This window comes from Alexandromys fortis, unplaced genomic scaffold (assembly GCF_014885135.2).
Source record: "Alexandromys fortis isolate MF-2015 unplaced genomic scaffold, M_Fortis_MF-2015_v1.1 scaffold_141, whole genome shotgun sequence".
NCBI classification, from domain to species: Eukaryota; Metazoa; Chordata; class Mammalia; order Rodentia; family Cricetidae; genus Alexandromys; species Alexandromys fortis.
This window is the reverse complement of record NW_026068060.1, coordinates 4,425,518-4,447,291: the sequence shown is the minus strand read 5'-3', so window position 1 is coordinate 4,447,291 and position 21,774 is coordinate 4,425,518. Positions and strand designations below refer to the sequence as shown.

The 21,774-nt window shown below is 39.1% G+C and overlaps 1 protein-coding gene and 1 pseudogene across 4 annotated transcripts in view; one reads left to right on the top strand and one right to left on the bottom strand.

Annotated features, from left to right (window-relative positions):
• LOC126487425 (60S ribosomal protein L29-like) overlaps nucleotides 1–6,204 on the bottom strand; it is a 9,401-nt pseudogene extending 3,197 nt beyond the window's left edge.
• Nucleotides 1–15,956, top strand: part of LOC126487390 (KRAB domain-containing protein 5-like) — a 19,395-nt gene extending 3,439 nt beyond the window's left edge. For 2 of the 4 annotated variants that reach the window (XM_050120131.1, XM_050120132.1), the window contains exons 2-5: nucleotides 6,211–6,523; nucleotides 7,009–7,135; nucleotides 7,610–7,705; nucleotides 14,298–15,616. In XM_050120131.1, the coding sequence (XP_049976088.1) occupies nucleotides 6,461–6,523; nucleotides 7,009–7,135; nucleotides 7,610–7,705; nucleotides 14,298–14,824 (813 nt within the window). In that variant the 5' untranslated portion in view covers nucleotides 6,211–6,460 and the 3' untranslated portion in view covers nucleotides 14,825–15,616. Of the gene's footprint in view, nucleotides 1–6,210; nucleotides 6,524–7,008; nucleotides 7,136–7,609; nucleotides 7,706–14,297; nucleotides 15,617–15,719 lie in introns of those variants that run through there. The other 2 variants (XM_050120135.1, XM_050120133.1) reach the window with 2 other exon arrangements.
• The last annotated feature ends 5,818 nt before the right edge of the window (nucleotides 15,957–21,774 follow it).

Below are 21,774 nucleotides of genomic sequence, written 5' to 3'. Positions count from 1 at the left end.
AAGAAGAAGAACAAGAAGAACAAGAAGAAGAAGAAAGAGAAAACATAAATGCTGCTTCCATGATGGGGTGTATTATGTATTATTTGGACCCTTGTGTTGGGAGTTATTTCATGTTATGTGGAAACTAGGAAATGGCACTTAGGGAACATTTATTGACTGTCAAGGTGATCTGGGGCATGTTAGTGACTGGGAAGCAGTCGTAATCTGGCTGGCTTGTGTTCGATATTTAGAGGTCACTGGAAGTCACTGAACTTAGTGTGTCTAATGTCATTGGGTGAATCACTAAATGCTGCCTTTCAGGTGGACCTCTGTTCTTTTATGTTCCTTCAAGGAATGAAACAGTAGGGATCTGGGGAGGGATGGGGATCAGTAAATTACATGGTGGAGAGGATTGGCTAGAAAAAGGCCTTTGGGATTTAAAATTTATGTATGCTCTGCCAGTGGTGAGTTGTTTTTTCAAGGACAAGGTATCTGTATCATGTTCTCAAATTATAATCCTGCTTCTTTATAATGAAGTTTGTGCCAATGCCCAAAGAACCAGTGCTAGCCTAGAGGACCATATATATTATTTTATGCCTCTGAATCTAACTAGCTTGCTTGTCTTGTACTAATTGGTTTGACTAAATGTGGCTCCTCCAACTCATTAGAAATTCATACCACCACTCTATGTATACTGGTCTATACTCCTACCCATAGGCATATGTCTGCAATGAAGAGGGCAGAGCTGATATTGGCCTTGACTCATTGTTAATAATGGGCTCTAGCTCTCTCCTGATCCTAGTAGTGGGAATAAACTGGTGGACCTGCCATAGGCACCTCAGCCTTGGTTGTTGGGTACCAAAACTTTAGAGGACTCAGTTCCCAGACAGAGTTAGACCAAGGCCATTTGGAGAATTCTGTTTCCATGCTGGAGAGCCAAGCTGACTCCTCCACAAAGGTAGTGCTTTAGAACTTAAGGGGGCCCAACTTTTTTTTTTTTTTTTAAATGAAGCAGTGAGGACTTTGCATGACTTTGGGAGAATCACTTGCTGTTTTTATGCCAACCACTTAGGGGTAATTAAGGTAAACCTTGCCATGTTCAGGAAAAAAAAAACCGGGAGAAAAGGAGATGTAGGTCAGATAATTGGTATCAACCTTTGTTTATCTAGTCCCCATGGCTGACTACCTCACTGTCATCATTAGCTGGACCACTCATTCTTATTGGATTGGACTAACAGAGGGATCCTGCGTGGCCAACTATGTATAAAACAAAATGAACTCAGTTAAGTTAGTGTTTCTTAGGACCAACGTTTCCTTCCATAACAGGATGAGTCAATGATTTAACTCATGCCCATAGAATCAGTGGAGAATGTGACAGGTCAAGACAGGGCATAGGTTCTCTCACCTATTCTTTCTGAGGCCTCTTTAAGTTTGACTAGAATTTGATGTCCTTGATGGAAAATTACCCAGCTCTCTTCTTGGAACCTGAGGTCAAGATGACCCAGATAATTTATCTTGACTTCTGTTAAACTGCCTATTAGGTAACTCTCTTCCAACTAACTGCTTTTCTCAGCATCTGTTAAAATGGTTGATTGTACCAAATCTCCCATTGTAGCTGCAGAGTAAGATAACAGGATGTGGTGTTTGCCATTATAAAGTCCTTTATTTTTTCTTTCTTTGTTTTCTGGTGTGTGTGTGTGTGTTTCTGATTTTGCGAGATAGAGTTTCTCTGTAGCTTTGGTGCCTGCCCTGGAACTCACTTTGTTGACCTTACTCACTTTGTAGGCCAGACTGGTCTTGATCTCAGAGAAATCTGCCTGCCTCTGCCTCCTGAGTGCTGGGAATAAAGGTGTGGGCCCCCACCACCCAGCTGCTCTAAAGGCTTTTAAGGATAGAATACCTGAATGTATTCTCAGCTGGCTGGAAAGAATTGCCTCTCTAAGCTGTAACCAATTAAACACAATCTATAGTATAAGCTGTGTTTGAGTAATCTCAGATCAGTTTCTTTTAACAATTTGAAACAAAGTTTAATGGTAACCATCCACATTAAAATAAATACACAAAATTTGTGTAAATTTATTGGGACAGAGTTTTGGTATCTGTATAAGCTTTAATATAAAGATGATTGTGTTGGTAGTACTTGAGCTTTTAATAGACTGTATTAAAAATTGCTTTTAGCCTCAAATCCTTTCTTTTTTCAAAACCTAATAACTATATTAAAGTTTGTGTTCAATTACTGATGAGTGTCCATTATATACTGATATGGTGTCAATAATGTTAGATGTTCCATGAATCATGATGCAACAAACAACATGTTATGACAGTACAATGTAGATTGCTGTAGACAAATTCTTTTTTTTTTTTATTTAACAGAACTTGCCTCGAGTTTATTTGTAAAAACAGTATAAGGTCCCGAACATCTGCAAATACTGTATAGATATTCACACCAGTCCATCTGTCTTCACATTGGCAGACTGAGATCTTCTTTATGGGGCCTTCACAGGTGCCTGGGCACCTTTGGGAGCCTGAGCTGCAGCTGAGGCCTCTGTTTTTTGGAGTTTGTTTTTTGGGCTTTGTTTTTTGGAGTTTACAACCCCTGGCCATGTAGCTTCTAATCCGCTTCCCAAGCTTGGGATGAGCGATGAAAGCGAGACGGGTGAGTTTGCAGCTGGGGCCCTTTGGCACCTTGGGCTTCACCACCTGGGGCTTCACCAGGGCCTTGATGGCCTCCGCACTCATGGCCTTTGCATTATTTGCCTGCATCTTCTTCAGGCCTTTCTTGTTGTGCTTCTTGGCAAAGCTCATGTTCCTCAGGAACTTGGGGTCGACCCCCTTGAGAGATTCATATCTTTGTGACCCGGGTTTCTTGATGTCATTTCTGGGACTGGTTGTGTGTGGTGTGCTTCTTGGACTTGGCCATGGCTGGACGGTAATCGGCGGCTCTCTCTTTAGACAAATTCTAACAGGTGCAATCATCAGGCAAAAGCAGCTCTTAATGTGTGAAGGCTTGAGTGGCTGGGTATGTGTCATTGAAGTGGGTATATGTCCATAGCCTCAGAACCATGGGAAAAAGCAAAGCATCTCCCTCTCCAGTATGTGAAGTTTGGAAGGTGACAAAGCTTCCTCTGGTACATAAGTGAATGTTGATACTGTGTACAGATGTTGCAGGCCTGAACACTGCTCTGCTACAGAGACTGCTTCTAGTGATAGGAGCCAAGCATGTCTTTGTTCAGCTGTATCTATTAACCCTGACTCTGTTTATTTGTGTTCAATAACCTGGCCTCTCTGTTCAGCTATATACAAAAAGACTGAGCTTTCCTGGTGATATAGTTTCTCCATCAGAGAGCCGAGATCACCTATCGTGTATCTGTCTGTTTTTTCCTCATTCCCTTGTTATGTTTTTGGAGACATGCAGGATGTGAAAACAGTAAGGCAATATTCTCTATTCCAGCAGCAAAATACTTGGAGTGTTCAAAATAATTCATTCATTACTTTTCATTAGGATAATATTGCCAGTTTATTAAATACTAGTGGGTCTCACAATAGAAATTTTCCAATAAGATTTTATAGACAGAAATGAATGTGAACAACAATCAGTAATTATAACCTATTCTTTGTATAACTGGAAAAAAAATTCAACCTAGTCAGCAGATAACCTAATAATTTTGTACAAAGTTTTTAGCCAAAACACATAAGAGATGGGGGTTTAACTCCATTGCTGTTTGAAATTTATGGATGAAATCTAACAAAAAGGACAGAAGTTTGATTTGGACCCGTTTTTCTGGTATTTCGGTAATGATGAGAACATGTGAAACTCCAATTTTTCTCTTCCTGTTTGATAGTTCTCTTTGATCCTTTACACCAATGCTTGCTCTCTCCTGTGTTAAATGTGTCTATTACTGTGATTTAAAAGAAAGTATGAACAAAGAAACTTTTTTTAATTTCCATTGTTTTATTTATTTATTTTTTTTAAATTTATTTATTTATTAAATATTTCTGCCTCAGAAACTTAAAAGAGGAAGGATTTCTTATTTTGGGGGAAAGGAGAGAAGAGTCAGTATGACAGTAGATATACAGAGCCTGAATCAGTAAGAAAGAAATTACTGTGACCAATTACTGTGTCTTAGTTAACATAGGTTTATTTCCCTGTATTTTTTTCTGAGTAAGGAGAAGCTTAGGACTGGTGCACTACATCTTGAATGCTGCCACTATACCTCTGATTGATTATCCAAAGTGATGGGTCTTTTTTTCTCACTCCTTGTACTGTGTGCTGCTCTTTCTTCTTCTTCTTCTTCTTCTTCTTCTTCTTCTTCTTCTTCTTCTTCTTCTTCTTCTTCTTCTTCTTCTTCTTCNTCCTCCTCCTCCTCCTCCTCCTCCTCCTCCTCCTCCTCCTCCTCCTCTTCTCCTGCTCCTCTTCTCCTTTTTCTTCTTCTTTCTTCTTCTTGCAGGAACTTGGGTGAAAAGTTGGACTTTGGAGGGTTTATTTCTTTATGCTGGATGTGCCTCTTCTGGAGAATTCCATTGCTGACAATGTTGGAGTTGTTTATATTTAAATCTCTTGAGGATGTTTTCAATTTCTGCTTTCATTTCTAGCTTAAGGAATTTTTTATGCACTGGCATGCTACTGATCACTTAAAATTCAATGGATATTCTTCATTTGCAGTAATTTTGAAGTGAACTCTGAAATTTAAATTTCACAGTGCAGGATCCATACAACCTGTATTCTGCATCCTGATATACATGGAATACAGCCTGGATTTTATGAAACACCTTACCTCAGTGGAAGACAGAGACAGTAAATTAGAAAAGCTTGAGCATTCCCTTTAAATATTAAAGGAATGGTTGAGTAGTTACTGCCCAATTTCTGGAGAAAATGAAGACAAACTGAGTATGTGTGAGGTCTGAAATGGAGTACAGTGTCACTTCCCAGTATTGTGCAGTGCATTCTTGGTACAATTGAATTAAGGAATTCTTGTTTTTTAGAGCACACTTATATATGAGAGATTTTTCATTCTTTTATATACGCTAAATTGCCGACAATGACAATGATGTTTGAGGATGGAGTTGTCTATCTTAACGACCAAAGGCATTAGAGCAGTGCATTAGACCATGTTTTGGTCTGAATTTCACCTTCTGTTTCTCATGTCTCTTTCTTACATTAGTGCTTTTGACAGTGCATCCTAGAGAAGCAATGTCATTGTGAAAAGGAAACTTGTAAAAGAATCTGATTATGAGTGTCTCTGCCATGCTGCAGCATCATATGATTTTAGACTGGGATGTGGAAGCCAGAGTACCTCATTGGAGACAGTTGTGGGACATGGATTTATTCGCTCCCTTTTGGTATCAAACATCTAGATCTTTCAGCCAGTTTGAGAAATAGTTTTAGCTGTTGCTACACCACAAATTTTGTCAGTTATTCTCAAGAGAATGATCAGTATTGTTCAATCACAGAGAAAAAGAAAGTGAGGAAGAGTCCTTAGGGCTTCTGACAGCTGTGCTCAGGCTCCATTGGAAATGCCAACCTGCATGTGTAATGTATAGCAGGTGATTTCAGTTACCTTCACAGGTCTGCAATGTAGGCCTTCCTCTCACTTGCCTACCTAAATACAGAAAGTAATAACCTTAGGCTTGTTCTTCCTCTAGGAGCTTTTGAGGAAGCACATCTGCCCTGACATAGGGCAGAGTGAGGTCATATTGGATTCCAGCTTTCTAGTCTCTGGGTATAGTAAAAGGTGTAGAGGGTTTGCTGTTTGCCTTCAAATCTAGATTATCATGAGGAAGGTGAAATTTTGAGATGAAGTTTCCTGAGAATATCAAACAGAAGGTTAATGAGAGATGGCTTGTTCTAAGGTATGCACAGGGATGGGACAGGTTGTTCTTACAGGAATGCTTCATTTGCAGAACCCTCAAGCAGTCACTACTTCCTCACTTTTTATAAGACTTTGTTTTCATTTTCTCACATGATTGCCAATATCAAATCTTGCACAGAGCATGTCATCTGTTTGCCTCACATATTCTTCAGGATCAATCTCTCCATCATGTATGTATAATCTACAGTGTTTATAAACTTTATGATATGCTCTGCTCAACGTAGGTAAACTAAATATTCTGTTTAGACAGGTAAAAATTGGGTCAACCTCCTACTCTGCCTGCTCAAAGGTGAGGTGCACCCCATATAGAGAAGTTCCTGAGGAACAAGTTACTAACCCCTTCCTTCTTAATTTGTTATAGACCCTACATAGACCTAGAGGACATTTATCAGACAGGTCAAGAGGCTGCACCCTTACCTGTGTCTGAGCCTGCCCACAACTCCATCCTGGCGACCTCATGTGGGTGAAGAGGATGCTTATCCAAAGCCAGAGGACAACATAGAAAGGCCCATATCCTGTGATCCTTATCACTTCTACATCAGTGAAGGTTGCCACTGTCACCCTGTGTACCCATCACACCCAGCTGGAGGAGACTACAAAAGATAACAGAGATGAGTTGTCACCAGGTCCTCCATCCTTCCAAAAACAAGACTAACATGGACCTGATCATCATAGTTAGCCTATTTTGTTTTGATTATTTTATATGGTTCTCAATATTAACCCTTTAAAATTTATGTCACCTATGTGCTGCAATGTGCTTCCCCCTCTCTTCCCTTGTTTCATATTTCTCTCCAAGAATGTATGATCTGAAATAATTACAAACTTTCTGAAATAGAGATGAATGTAGATACTAAGTGCTATAGAGAAAGATGTGGATAATTACTTCTTACCGAGGAGAGACCCATGCCTATTAAATTATCACCTGAGGGTCCTTGGGATCTTTGTAGACAAGTCAAAACATCCTCCCTCCCTCCCTCCCTCCCTCCCTCCCTCCCTCCCTCCCCCCCCCCCCCCCCCCCCCCCTCTCTCCTAGATCAGAACTTTAGGAAAATGTAGATTGATCAATGATAACAGAACAAATTTTGTAGTTAATTATAAATTTCATTCACTTAGTAAAGACTCAGCCAAAGGACACAGAATGAAACAATTTTTATTTCAGGATCCTTTAACGTTCAAGGACGTGGCTATAGACTTTTCCCAGGAGGAGTGGGAATGCCTGAACTCTGCTCAGAGGACTTTGTACTGGGTTGTCATGTTGGAGAATTATAGCAACCTGGTCTCTGTGGGTGAGAATAGTTTTCGTTCATTATTTCTACTTCATTCTATGATTTTTATCAAATATGTTTTCTATTTATACCTGTCTGTTTTCTGAGTCTCAGCTCTGTTCGTCCTAGACTGAGGTAGTTGTTAATAGAATCATTTTAAACCACTCTCCCTTATCTTGATATTTAGCAAAATCCTTCCTTCAATTTAATAGTACTTTTACATGTATCTGACATTTAGTAGCACATATCTTTGTTAAAGTTGATTCTACCAGTTGTATTTTTTCTCAGAGTAATTTAAAGGAGAGTAAATATATACAAAAATTAAATGTATCAATATCTGAAAGTCTAAAGCATCTCTTAAGAGGTAACAATTAGGAAGTCTCTTGTGGATCTTCCATTCTAGTCCCTTATCCACTGGCTAAAAACCAGTTTTTGAAACCCGACCAGAGTAAACATAATGTAAGGAAATTGTCATTTGTCTCTTCTAATGCACAGGCCTTCCTATATCAAAACCAGAACTAGTCGTCTGTCTTGAACAAAACAAAGAATCCTCAATTACAGGCATAGAGGAGGCAAAAGGCATAGAATCAGGTAAGTTGGAATGAAACATCATCTCCTGTGGTGAATTTAAAGCAAATGTCAATACTGACTTGCAGAGGTATTAGCCCATTTCCTCATTAGAAATGATACTTAATGCATCCAGAATGTAGTATACAGTGGAATTACATTGTTTTTAATCTCATTTCATCTAAATAGTGTTGAGGTAATATCTACTTTTTCAAAATCAGTGTGGCACTGTTTTTTAGGGTTATTGTGTGTTCTTCTACATGGTGCATTTGTATGCTGTACCATACACTACTAGCCAGTAGTGCTAGATTCATTTACTTGTTTTTTTGTTTGTTTGTTTGATTGATTGATTGGTTGGGGTTTTTTGTTGTGTTTTTTTAGAATTTTGTAAAATACATATTTTTCTTATGTTTTCTCCTTTCTCACCGTTTTCCTATCCACTTCCCTTCAGCCACACTAACCCAAAGACATGGTTTCTTTTTTATATGCACTCTGTTTCTCAAAAATGAAAACAAAACAAGACTAAAAAAATCGCAAAAGGCCAAAGATCTGGATTTTTGTTGGCCATATGCTTCTGAACATGAGGCATACTCAGAAAAGTGGTTGATATAACATCTCCATTCCATTGAAGGATATTGATTTTTCCCTCTCCCAGAATCTGTGGACTTTAAATAGGTGCTTGGCTAGGGGTATGAGATTGTGCCTTCTTTCTCTTCTCCTCCTCACTGGGAGTTTCTCTGTCTTGATCTTGTGTAAATCTTGTGTATGCTGTCACAGTGTTGGTGAGTATAATATATTCAATCATCCTGTTATATCTAGAAAATGCCTTATCTTTAGTTATCCATGACCTCTGGCCTTTACATTTGTTCTGCCTTCTCATATATATCATATATAAGCCCTAAAGATACATAGTTCTGAGCGCTTCAAAGTATCTCATTTTCTGCACATTGTCCAATTGTGGGTGTTATGTTAAACTTATCTGGTAAGGGTTGAGTGATGCATAAATCTAAGATTGCAGTCCTGTGTCATTAGGAATCATTTTATTGATGTATTAATTTAGCAGAATACTAGTAAGTTTTTACCTAGGGCTGATGACCAGTCTTATCATGGGAGACCATAGAATTCATAGCTAGCTTATATTCATGATTGCTTTTTTTCCTCCTGTAACGTATGTTTTACCTTCTTGAGAACTATGAATATGAATCTATGGACATGAAATATCCAGTTGAGCACCAACTCTATTTCTCACTTTTCAAAGAATCTAGGTCTTAGGTTCTGAATGGGTCCATCTGTTGGGGTGCAGTCTAGGACTGATTAACAGCTTTCTGTCCCAGGTTGACAGGAAAGGCTTCTGCTGGCCTTTGAGGCCTGAGATGACTCGGGGGTGGTGGTGGGGGCACAGGGACTGTGGCAGCTAGGCCTCATGCCATAGTGTGAGGGAGTTTTCACCATCAGAGGCAGGTGGACATTAAAGCACTTCCCTCCAAGAGTGCCTCAGGAGAAGTGCTGTTCCCCACAGCTGGAACGGAGCTGACAGGGAAGTGGCTTTTGCAGTCCTGTGGTTGTGCTTTCCTTAGCATTTTTTTTTGCAGGGCTTCAGCTGCCTGTCTCCTCCTCATTGGGTGCCAAAGAGAGATCAGTCATGGAAGGGGGGTGTGTGGGAGTGATTAAGAGGTTACCCATTTTGAGGGAGACAGCAGGTGAGTAACAGAGAGATGATGGCAGTCAACAGGGGTGGAAAATTTTGTCGGACCGTCATGTTTTAGGCTTAGTCAGGGACTTTCTTGGTTTTTTAGGTCATGGTTGTATGCCAGCATGGTATCTCTGCATTAGAGATGTTGTTTGGCAGCCAAGCCTTTGTTCCACCTCCTGGGGGGTCAGCCCTTATGTGAAGGTGCTTGGTGAACTGAAACAAAAAAATGCGTCTTCCTAACCATACTGGCAGAAAAACATGACAGACATCAACTAAGGAAAGAAATGCGGTCTCAACATTTTACCTGACAAAGGGACCAAAACCACACTATATTGATGGAGCTCCTGACTGAAATACACCATCTTGGGGGTGCTGTCCATTGCCGCAAGTAAGAGGGAGACAACTAGAACCTGTTCAAGTGCCAGATGTTGCAGGGTCTTAGAGACTCTTTTGGGGGTGAGATTGAGAAAGCACCCTATCAATGACATAGAGACCAGGAGTCAAGTAAAAGGCAAACAGCAGACTCAGAGCCTTCTAGTTCCTCCTCCAAGCACCCTATTTGCATTCCAGTCCACTGACATCCTGTGATCACCCCTCATTGGCTAGGCATGATCAGGGTCTCTGACAGTGCCTGCTGTTAAGCACTCAGGTTGGCTCATCTTTCAGCCTTGTAGGCCTTACCTTCCTACCATTCTCATTTTACCCACAGTTTTATTAGTTTCCAATGATATATCTGTTGTAAATTTAGTTGTAATTTTTCTAATCATACAGCCATGTTTTAAACTTTTATAAATTTAAAAACCTTATAAACTTTTATATATACCAGTAATCACTCTTGGGACTGATAATCAAAAAGCATAAAAACAATCCTTACCATGACAGACAACATCTTACTGTCTATTCCAGGAATAACATTTATCCCCTGTGACCAAAAGAAGGAAAAAAGAAAGAAAGAGAGAAAGAAAGAAAGAAAGAAAGAAAGAAAGAAAGAAAGAAAGCAAGCAAGCAAGCAAGCAAGCAAGCATTTGGAGCCTGTATTGACAAACTGAGTATTATATTTGAGGGTCCATAATATTGTGTCCTTTTGTCACCACAAGTCATCACCTTCTTCCTCTTGGGTTGTCTCCTCTTGATATGCTTGTTATCAGTCTTCATGTGCTTTGTCTGCTCGTTTCCAGGATACAGTCCTGGTTGAATGCATCAGAGTAGGTACCAACTGCGACTTTAATTTCCTGGAAAGAAGCAGTATAACTGTCACGAGCCATTTCCCCCCTAAAAATCATTACAGGAACCATCACCCTGGGGAGTCTGCAGGGAACTCCACACCCATAATTATGTTCTATTGACAGAACCTGCCCCACACCCAATTAACTGTTATCTGTTAGCGGAACGCCTCACATTCCAGCTATCCAGGGAACTAGGTGTGGCAACTCGTGACTTCTTGAATGTTAGCAGGACATCTTATTCTTTCTTTTGATTAGTTTTTTGATTTTTACAGTTTTAATATCATTTAAGCTCTATCTTTTTTAGTGCCAAATACTTTGGGGCAACAGAAAAAGAACTAACCTTTAAAGTAAAAACATTTAAAGTTGAAATAGCTGAATATACCAGAGTATATGCTGATTTAGGTGACTGTATACCCTTTATTTTTAAAATTTGCTGTTTAAATATTTGATGGTGTCAGGTTGTTCTATAATAGCTTGATTTTGTGGAATATGAAGGATTATAGTAACGTTATTAATATCACATACATTGTTTAAAGTGTTTGCTAGTATAAACAAGATCATTATAAATTTTTACTTGTAATAAGAGTCCTAGAAAGGAAAAGGTGCATACTAAATTATTAATGGCTTCAAAGTTGCTTCACTGCTGGGAACAGAAGCAACAATTATATTAGAAAAAGTATGTACTGTTACATGAACATATTTTAAACATCAAATTCTGAGATATGAGTACTATCTGCCAAATGGTATGTTTGATTTTAAACCTTGATGATTAGTTCAATCAGTAGAGGGCAGTGGTTTGAAGAAACAAGAAGGTAAAGAAGTTCGTGAGATTTTTAAGAGACTGTAAAAGAAAGTATTAAGGGCAAGGTATAGGTCAGTATATCAGCTTGAGTATTAGATGAGAATTAAGTATTAACAAACTTGGAAACTTAGAATAAGTATGAATGTAAGTTATGAAACAACTCTTGAGACCATTGTCTTATAGATGCCTGAAAGAGGAGAGAAATAATTGTGAAATAACATTGTTAGTGTGGGTGGATGTGAGTCTTGAAGTTTCTAGGAAAGAAATACTTTGAACACAGTGTGCAGAGTCAAAATATTCAATAACTGAGAAACATCTAGGAAAGCTGATTGATTATAGTATGTTTAGACCATTGAGCTGTATAGTCAGGTGTGGGTTTCTTATTTTTTATGGAGGATGTAGTGAAAGACCCTACAGACCACCCCCCCCCCACGCCCAGAACCCGCAGCTAGCATGCTCCCGTGAGAACGTCCTATTTGTTTGAAAGATTTTCAGGACCTGCAGCTAGCTGGCTCTCATGAGAACATCCTGTTTGCTTGAGACCCTCAGGACCCTCTCAGGACCTGCAGCTAGCTGGCTCTCATGAGAACATCCCGTTTGCTTAGGAAAACAGGATACCTGTAGTCAGCACATGTGCCAAACTTAGAATATCAGCATTTTACAAAAGAAACAATTCCCCCTATAAAAGATCCTAGCTTAGCTGCTGTAACGTCATTTCTCAAGGCTTTTGACAAACAAATGTAAGTACAGAGTGAGGTCAGGGCCCCTCACTGCAAAGCAGGATATCTGTGAGATAGGACATCTATACAACAGAATATCTGTTGCCATACTTCTGTGCTGGGAAAGGAAAAACCACTTATGCCTCTTGCCTCATTCCAACCGACCAATAACCATGCATCTGCTTCTGTAATCTGCTTTTGCCGCCCTCTTTCCTATAAAAAGACCTCCCCCCAGTCTGCAGGCGCGCAAGTCCTCCGAAAGACTTTGCCGCCTGCAGGAACCTGTGTTTACCTAATAGACCTCTTGCTAATTGCATCCTGTGGTCTCGGAGTGTCCTGAGTCCTGGGGTCTTCGTCAGAGGGAAGGTCCTCTTCGAGGGTCTTTCAGTAGAATTTATATATAAAATACAAACTCCTTGTCCTTTTGAAGAGCTATCCGTAAGAGCAATCTCTAGACTTTTTAAGACATAATTTTATATGTTATTCATGGCATATCTTCAAAAAGTCTTGAAAGATCTTGCTGATAATGGTTATCTATAGATCCTGAGTAACAACGTGCCATTACTTCCTGCCAGTGTGAAACAATCAGCCTGCAATTATTTAATTGGCTCAATGATTTTTTAGGCTCTGTACCAATAAGTTGTCCTTCTTATCATTATCCAATCTATGATTTGTTGCGAGGCCAGAACGGATTCCATTTTGATCCTGGGACCTTGTGGGACTTTGAACTTCACCCCAACCCTGAGAAAAGCCAGGGGTTGCTAGCCTCCTTTGCAGGGAAGTATTAGCTAATGGGAAAAACCCAGGTCACACAAAACTACTGACATGATGCTGACCACCTAACTTCCCCTATCAGTTGAGTAACAAGGGACCAATCAGATAAATTTTCAAGCAGCCTCTGTGGTTAGCAAAGGGTCAGCAGATATCCTGAGGACATGACCACGGGACAGTTGTTATGAGTGAACAACCCGCCCTAGGCAATGACAACCTATTAGAGAATAACAGCTAAGCTTTACCTAACCTTTAGACAATTGCGATAAGTAATTCTGTATTTTGAGATTGTAATCTTGTGGTGGTCTTGTGATTTTTGTCTTTATAAATCCCTTACAAAAATACTGCGTCCTTCTTCCTCCATCTGCTGTGTCGTGTCAGACTATGAGGCAGGAGAGCCACCTATCCCTGGTGTTTAGGCACAGACCTGCTTACTGCTACACTGATCCCAGGTTATGCCAGTCTCTACTCAGATCACACATGAGGGTGAACCCCAAATGCCTGGCCCAGCAACCACAGGGAAGCCTGAGCAGCCATAGGGTCCAGTCAGCCTGTGGTGTCAAGATGTGTACAGCAGAAGATGTTTTTCATTTTACAGTCCTTCTGAAAGGGTCCAAGCAATGAGTTGCTCACATTTAGATTGCAAAATAATTGTCCAAAATTTATTCCCCTTTACATGTGCTCTTTTTTATATTGCTTCCTGTGCACTTGTAGTTTTCACTATCAGTGTTTTTTTGTTCCAGAAACCAAAGAATGAATTTTACAGTTATTTGTATGAAGCTGGAGAGCTGTTGTTCTGAGTGTTTGCTCCTCTGAGTCTTAACAAACCTCTTAGTATTTGTAGGAAATACTTTGCCTCAAGGATTAAGAAGAACCCATACTGTTTAACTCTTATTTACCTTTGTGAGACATTGGATGGTGGAACCAAATTCATAACCTCTACTTTTATTTAAAATTTTTTCTTATCTTCTGAGGGTCCAGTTCTACATTTTGGATTCAAGTTACAGATGTCTCTGCAACTACCTATGCCAGGAGATTAATGATCCAGGAAAGCAAGACGGGCAGTATGGGTCAACCTGACTAATTAGCTGGTGTTGATTTGAACTTTGGGAACCTGGCCCTGAATAGTTTATATTAGACATGTTTAAGCACAGCAAAAATTTGTCTTTTACACTACAAAATCAATGCCAGCCTTTTCATTTATTACAAGTTACATGTTTCCATATGATATCCTCCTGTAATCCTCAAGTTTGGCACACTTGTTTCCTTACAGCAGAACTGAAGTTTGGGTAGCACCATCTTGCTACAGTCCCCGTACTGATTTCACATTTTTTTTATTATGTTTTTATATTATTTTCATGTAAGGTCACAAAGTGAGATAATGATTTGCTTTTCTTTCTTCTAGCCCTGTTGTGCTTTCATAACAAGGAGCTGTTCAAAACAGAGAACAAACAAGAATTTGTCAAGAGAGAAGGATCAGGACAATTTGAAAGTAATAACCTCAGAAAGTTACATGTAAGGAAATTCTGGGAATGTACAGGTGACAATGAAGAGCATGAATTATGTGTTGATGGATATGATCTTTATGCAACACTCACTGCTGACATTCCTAACAGAGGAGATCGAGAAACTTCACCTTCTCCTGACATGGCTCACCCTGGGCCACTTTCACATTCTCAGTGGGAGCCTCTTCTAGGAAAAAGTTCACATCAGTTTTTGAAACATTACTTTACTCTACAGAGAAATGTGAATACACTGGGAAGTGACATATGTGGTTGTAGATCAGAATGTTTGAGATATTTTTTACATAGTATGGGAATAAGCAGTACTTCAACACTTTGTGAGGAAAAGAGAGTTAATAATACAGAAAAACACATACAGTGTTTTCAGTGTGAAAAATGTTTGACTCCAAATTCTTTACAACTTCCTTAGCAATTAAATCTACTTTATGACAAGTTCTGCTATTTAGATCAACATAAGAATGTGTCTTTGAATCCAGCGAGGCTTGAATGTCAGTTTACAGGAATTACTTACCAAGGTAATGACTCATGGGCCAAGTATAATCATCATGTAACTCCTAATGATGGTCACATAAGTAATTGTTTTCTGGAGAATTGTTACAAAAATGGTAGATGTATGGATGTCTCTGGTCAGTGCACACTATGTCCTTTCCACCAGCAGGACCAAAGCCAAGAGAATTTACCCAAAAATAAGCAGCAGGATGAAATTTTAAAGGGGTCATCAAATTGTCCTTGTACTAAAACTAGGATTACAAAAGAATTTTACAGACACGAATGTGATAAGTGCAGTAAAGTCTCAGTGGAATCATCTAACATAGAGAAGGATAATATAAATGATATTAGAAGAAAACCATGCCTGTTTATTGGAAGTAATAATTCCTTCAATTTCCATTTAAATGTTCAAAATGAGTCAATCCATACTGGAGAAAAACCTCAGAAATATAAAGTATACAGACCAGAGTTTACCCCTCCTTCAAATTTTACAGGGCCTTCAAGATTCTTAGTTGGTCAAAAATATAAGAAATCTGGGAAATGCTCCAGATCTTCAGTCCTCAGTATTAAGATGCTTCCTAGTGGAGAAAAAGCATGCAAATTTACAGAATGTGGAAAGTCCTTTTCCCAGTTCTCAGGCCTTAGAAAGCATTATACAAACCATACTGAGGAGAAACGTTACAAATGTAAAGTATGTGAAAGGACTTTTTGCACAGGATCATATCTACAAATTCATCATAGAATCCATACTGGAGAAAAACCATACAGATGTAAAGAATGTGGCAAGTCCTTTACTCATGCTTCTTCTCTTCAAGTTCATTACAGAGTGCATACTGGAGAGAAACCTTACAAATGTACAGACTGTGGAAGGTCCTTTACCCTGCGCACACATCTTCAGAACCACCACAGAGTCCATACTGGAGAGAAACCTTACAAATGTAAAGAATGTGGAAAGTTATTTGCCAAAGGATCAAATCTTCAAGATCATCAGAGAATTCATACTGGAGAGAAACCTTACAAATGTACAGATTGTGGCAAGTCCTTTACCCTGAGCACACATCTTCAGAACCACCACAGAGTCCATACTGGAGAGAAACCTTACAAATGTAAAGAATGTGGGAAGTCTTTCGCCAAAGGATCAAACCTTCTAGCTCATCACAGAATACATACTGGAGAGAAACCTTACAAATGTACAGATTGTGGCAAATCCTTTACAAACAGCTCAAGTCTTCGAAAACATCACAGAACCCATACTGGAGAGAAATCTTACAAATGTAAAGAGTGTGGCAAGTCCTTTGCTTGGGGTGCCTATCTTAAAACTCACTACAAAATACATGGTAGAAAGAAACCTTATAAATGTAATGAATGTGGCAAGTGTTTTGCTGAGGGCTCAGCTCTTGATACCCATCACAGACTCCATACTGGAGAGAAACCTTTCATATGTACAGATTGTGGTAAGTCCTATTCCTTTAGCTCATCTCTTCGAAGACATCGCAAGACCCATACAGGAGAGAAATCTTATAAATGTAAAGACTGTGGCAAGTCCTTTTCTCAGGACTCACAACTTCAGACTCACCTAAGAAAACATAGGAGACTGAAACCTTACAAATGTAAAGAGTGTGTAAAGTCTTTTACCAAAAGAGCGTATCTTCAAGTTCATTGTAGAGTCCATACTGGAGAGAAACCATTCAAATGTAAAGAATGTGGCAAATCCTTTACCAGGGACTCAACTCTTCAAGTTCATCATAGAATCCACACTGGAGAGAAACCTTACAAATGTACAGATTGTGGCAAGACCTTTACCCAGCACTCACATCTCCAAAGCCACTACAGAATCCATACAGGAGAAAAACCTTACAAATGTAACGACTATGACAAGTCTTTTGCTGTGGACTCAACTCTTCAAAAACATCAAAAAATCCGTTCATGAGAAAACCTTTATAAATGTTCAAATTCCATTACCTGGTTTTCAACCCTCTTTTTATTTATTTATTTATTTTACTTTTTTGGTTTTTGAGACAGAGTTTGAAGCCTGTCATGGAACAAGCTCTTATAGACCAGACTGGCCTTGAACTCACAGAGATCTCCATATCTCTGCCTCCCGAGTGCCGAGATTAAAGGTGTGTGCCACCACTGCCTGACTCTGGTTTTCAAATCTTAAGTATCACCATGGAATCCATAGTGGACACAAACCTTAGAGATGTAAAGAGTGTTTGAAATCCATTACCACAACTCTAAATTTAGAACACATAAGATTTAGGTAAGAGACAGATTCAAGCGTAATGCTAACCCACTGGTCACCCAAGGAAAATGATCTTTAACATGAGTAGAATAGATGGAAACTTCTAACCAATGTTCAAACCTTAACATCAGAGAGTAACACCAGGAAATTCTACACATGTATGAATTTGAAAACATTTCACCCAGAAATAAACCCTCTATTCATTCTTGTATTTTGAATGTAAATGACTCTCACAGGCACATAGGGAGTGACAGTATTAAGTGGTGTGGCCTTGTGGGAAGAAGTGTATCACTGTTTCAAATGCTCCAGGTTGGCTCAGCGTCACTCTTCCTGCTGCCTGCTTATATGAATGTAGAACTCAGCTACCTCTCTACCATAGTTTCCTGTCATGTTTCCTGTAATGATGATAATGAACAATACCCCTGGAAATGTAAGCCATCCCCAATTAAATATTTTCCTTTATAAGAGTTACTGTGGTTACTGTCTCTTCACAGCACTAGAAATTCCACCTAAGTCATCCATTAAGCAATTCCTTTGAAAATAGGCAGTATATGTTCTAATGTTCATATAGAAGTAAGTCTGAAATCAATTGTTAATGGTATAGAACTTATAATTTCAGGCATTAAAGCTTGTACCAGAATAAGACTATCTAAAGTCAAACTTGCATTTTTTTTGTGTATTCGAGTTGAACACTGTATTTTCATTTGTAGCATATATTTCAGTGTAAAGATTACTGTGTTGATAGTATTTGATCTTTAATTATGTTACAGATTGTTTATGACATTAAATTAACTCTTGTCTAGATTCCTAATTAGTAAATCAAAATATTTACTGCTGCTTTGGGTTATGAATGTTTTATACTGGAAAGGTGGCATTAATGTTAGCTGTAACATGAGTGATAATTCATATAGGAACTTTTCATCATAAAATAAACAATGAGAAAGTAGATGCTTGTGGTGATACTTTGTTTGTGCTCAAATAAAATTTGCCTGAAATTTTATAATAATATAAATATAAAATAAAACTAGGGCAGCACTAGCTACTAGTTAGTGATAGAGGCTGGGCAGTGATGGCACATGCCTTTGATTCCAGCACTTGGTTTCTCATTCCTTTGATCCCAGTACTTGGGAGGTGGAGGCAGAAAGTAATGTGGCTGGGTGGAGAGAGCAGGAGGAGACAGGAACTCAGTCCTTTTGGTCCGATGATTTCATAGAGGTAAGAACTTTAGTGGCTGGCTACTTTACTTCTCTGATCTTTTAGCTTTTACTCCCTAATATTTGTCTCCAGGTTGTTATTACTAAGACCAATTAGATTAGTACTTCAGGTACTTCTTAGGGAAGTGGAAGGAAGTAGATGTGATAACAGGTGTGAGGAGCGTGAAGGTAAATAGCAGGACACAATTGATGTGATAGGGGAAATAGGAAAGAGTTCCTGAGGGAGGTGAATACTGAAGAAGGAGGGAGTACGTAAGGTAACATAACACTAAAGATGCTTGAAACAACTACAGGATATAAAATATCTGATAGGAGAAATAAGGAAGTGCTGTTTCTAATGGAAGTTGAAGGGAGGTGCAAACAGAAGGAGGAAGGAAGGTAACAAAAATTTTATGTCTGAAACAAGCATAGGGAACCATACTATTTAAAATCAAACTTCACGTAATTCTGTACATAAAGTTTCATATATGATTTAATGAATTTATATGAGCTGACAGCCCCGTCTCCAAGTGCCGAAGAACAACTAACTAAAATCTTAATATCAGTCAGTCATGGGAAGTCCTTTTGAGTAGTTGGGCAGTGCTCTCCAAAAGACTCTCAAAACACACAGCCTATTTGTGGTTGTTCTTGTCTGGCCCCAGAAATAGAAGGCAAGTCCCCATTGCTGAAGACACCATGCACTTTAGAAACAGTGCCCAGAGACTCCTGAGCTGGAAATGTGTGCAAATATTCCCTTCCTGAGGACTACATCTTATGGTTTCTAAAGGTCCCAGCAAGTTTCCAAAAGAGAGAAGTAACCACCAGCTTTTCCCAGCTTTGATGCAATGCTAATGAACAGCTCTCTAATTAGACTTAAGACCCACTCAATCAAAGGGAAACCATGACTTCTACTTCTAACTACTTATTTTTCCTCTCCTACCATGTTAATTGACAATTCAGTTGTTCATGTAGTAAAGTTTTCACTTACTCATTCACTCATTTATCCATCCATCTATCCATCCATCCATCCATCCATCCATCCATCCATCCATCCATCCATCCATCCATTATTAAATGTAACAAAATAAATTTTAATTAGGTAAAACATAGCCTATCATATTGAAGTTTTACAATACAAAAAACAGAAGGAAAAGAATCAAGATATAAGAAGCAGAGACCAAGTAATTGTCAATGTCAGGAATCACACAAAACCATTAACTCAGAAGTCATTTTATGTTGCAGGGGGTGCTTGTTTTTCCCAGCCACCAGAACCGAAATAATCAAGCTCTCTCAGGTTTATAAATGGATTTAGTTTGCCACATTTGTGCCAATTTGTTGGAGGGAGACTGCTTGATTGTCCCGGCTGCTCAGAACAGAAATAGTTACGCAGAAACTGTATTAATTAAATCACTGCTTGGCCCATTAGCTCTAGCTTCTTATTGGCTAACTCTTACATCTTAATTTAACCCATCTTCATTAATCTGTGCATCACCACAAGGTCATGGCCTACCAGCAAGGTTTCAGTGTATCTGTCTTTGGCAGCAGCTCCAAGGCTTCTCCCTTGACTCTGCCTACTTTCTCCCAACATTCAGTTTACTTTTCCCCACCTATCTCTGTTATACCCTATCAGGCCAAGCCAGTTTCTTTACTCATTAACCAATAAAAGCAACACATAGACAGAAAAACCTCCCACACCAATTTTATACATGGGTGTAAACATAATGTAGGTATATATGCATATATATATTTGTATACACATACACATAAAATTTGTTGCAGACCTGTGCAGGTGCTGTACTTATTATTTTCATCTCTCTGAGTTAATTGAGATTTGAAAATGTTGATTGAAGGGGTATTGTGGGATGTGTGAAAACCTGTTTCTGTGATTGGTGTAGTCAAAAGCTGAATGACCAATAGCTAGACAGAGAACAGGTGAGGTTTCCAAGGAAAGAAAGAGGAGAAGAAATATAGGTGCAGAGGAGACACCAGGAGCACATTAAATCATCAGACATATAGACTACAGATAACAAAGCCATGTGGCAGATCATAGATTAATCAAAACAGGTTAAGTTACAAGAGCTAGTGGGATACATCTAATCTTAAGCCAAGCCTAATAAGATATAGATGTCTCTGAGTCATTATTTGGGAGCTAGCTGGTAGTACACAGACAGACTTGCTACAAGAGGACCCTGTTTTCTTGGTGTCCTCAATCCCCCATACTATTTCCACCTCTTTTTTTGCAGGGTTTCCTGAGCTGTAAGGTGAGTGATTTGATACAGACATCCCATTTCAGGCTGAGTCTTCCAAGATCTCTGACTCACTGTGTAACGTCTGACTGTAGATCTCTATATTTTTTCTCATCTGCTGCAGGAGCAAGCTTCTCTAATGCAATCTGAACAAGATACTAATCTGTAAGTTTAGCAGAATATCACAAGGAGTCTTTTGTAATCCGCCCAGCGGGTCAGTTATTCCAGGGTCCCAAAGAGGCGCTATCTGAAAAAGACACGGGTGGGAGGGAGACCAAGCAAAGCCAGGCAAGATTCTGTTTTCCATTTGTCAAGGTCTCTATTAATGAAATGGTTGTGGCTTATATAGCCCTTGAATGAGGAATTTGGCTTGGGATAGGGGCAGGGGCATGGCAAGGGCAAGAAGGGACCTTGCCTGAGCAGCAATGGTCACAAGTTGACACACCTAGTGTTCTCTGTGCAAGCCGGAATTGTTCCTTTTGTGAATCCAACCACAAACAATTCTCTAGATAGTTGGAATGTGGGGCGGGTTCTGCTAACAAATAGTTCTCAAGATAGTTGGGAAACATCCTTAGGACAATAGTCCCTGCTATAATCTTTGGGAAAATGGCTCCTGCCCTGCTATAATCTTTGGGAAAATGGCTCCTGACAGTCTTTTTTTTTTTTGTCATTACATTTTATTTTTTATTTTTTTAGACCAATATTATTTGCTTTTACTCTAGGTTCCTGGGCTATCTAATTTCACATTCCTGATCACCTGAGCACTGTCAGTTTTGCTTTCCGTCTTGAGTAGTTGGCCTTAAGGCAAATCAGATAGTGGTTGCTTACGAAAACAAGCTTTGTGATACCCTTGCCATGGCATATCTTACATGCATAACACAGTTGAAGATAAAGGGCTTAGGGTTTACTTGCTGTTTATGTTTCTCTTCTAAGAGTATATAGAACATGTTCCATTACACAAGAAAACAGGGATTAAAGTCTTTGTGTAGGCAATAGCTGACATCTCCATTTTCAATGAATTGTGTAGGTGTTGTCTGAAACAATGAAACCTTGCTGTCAATTCCTAGAGAGGAAGCTCTAGTCCTATCAATAGCCTGGTTTGTTTGGGTATCGCTGTGGGGTCCTTTGGCCAACAATTCAATTAAATTTATTCCAATCCTTGTACTGAAAATTTCTTTGGTTATAACAG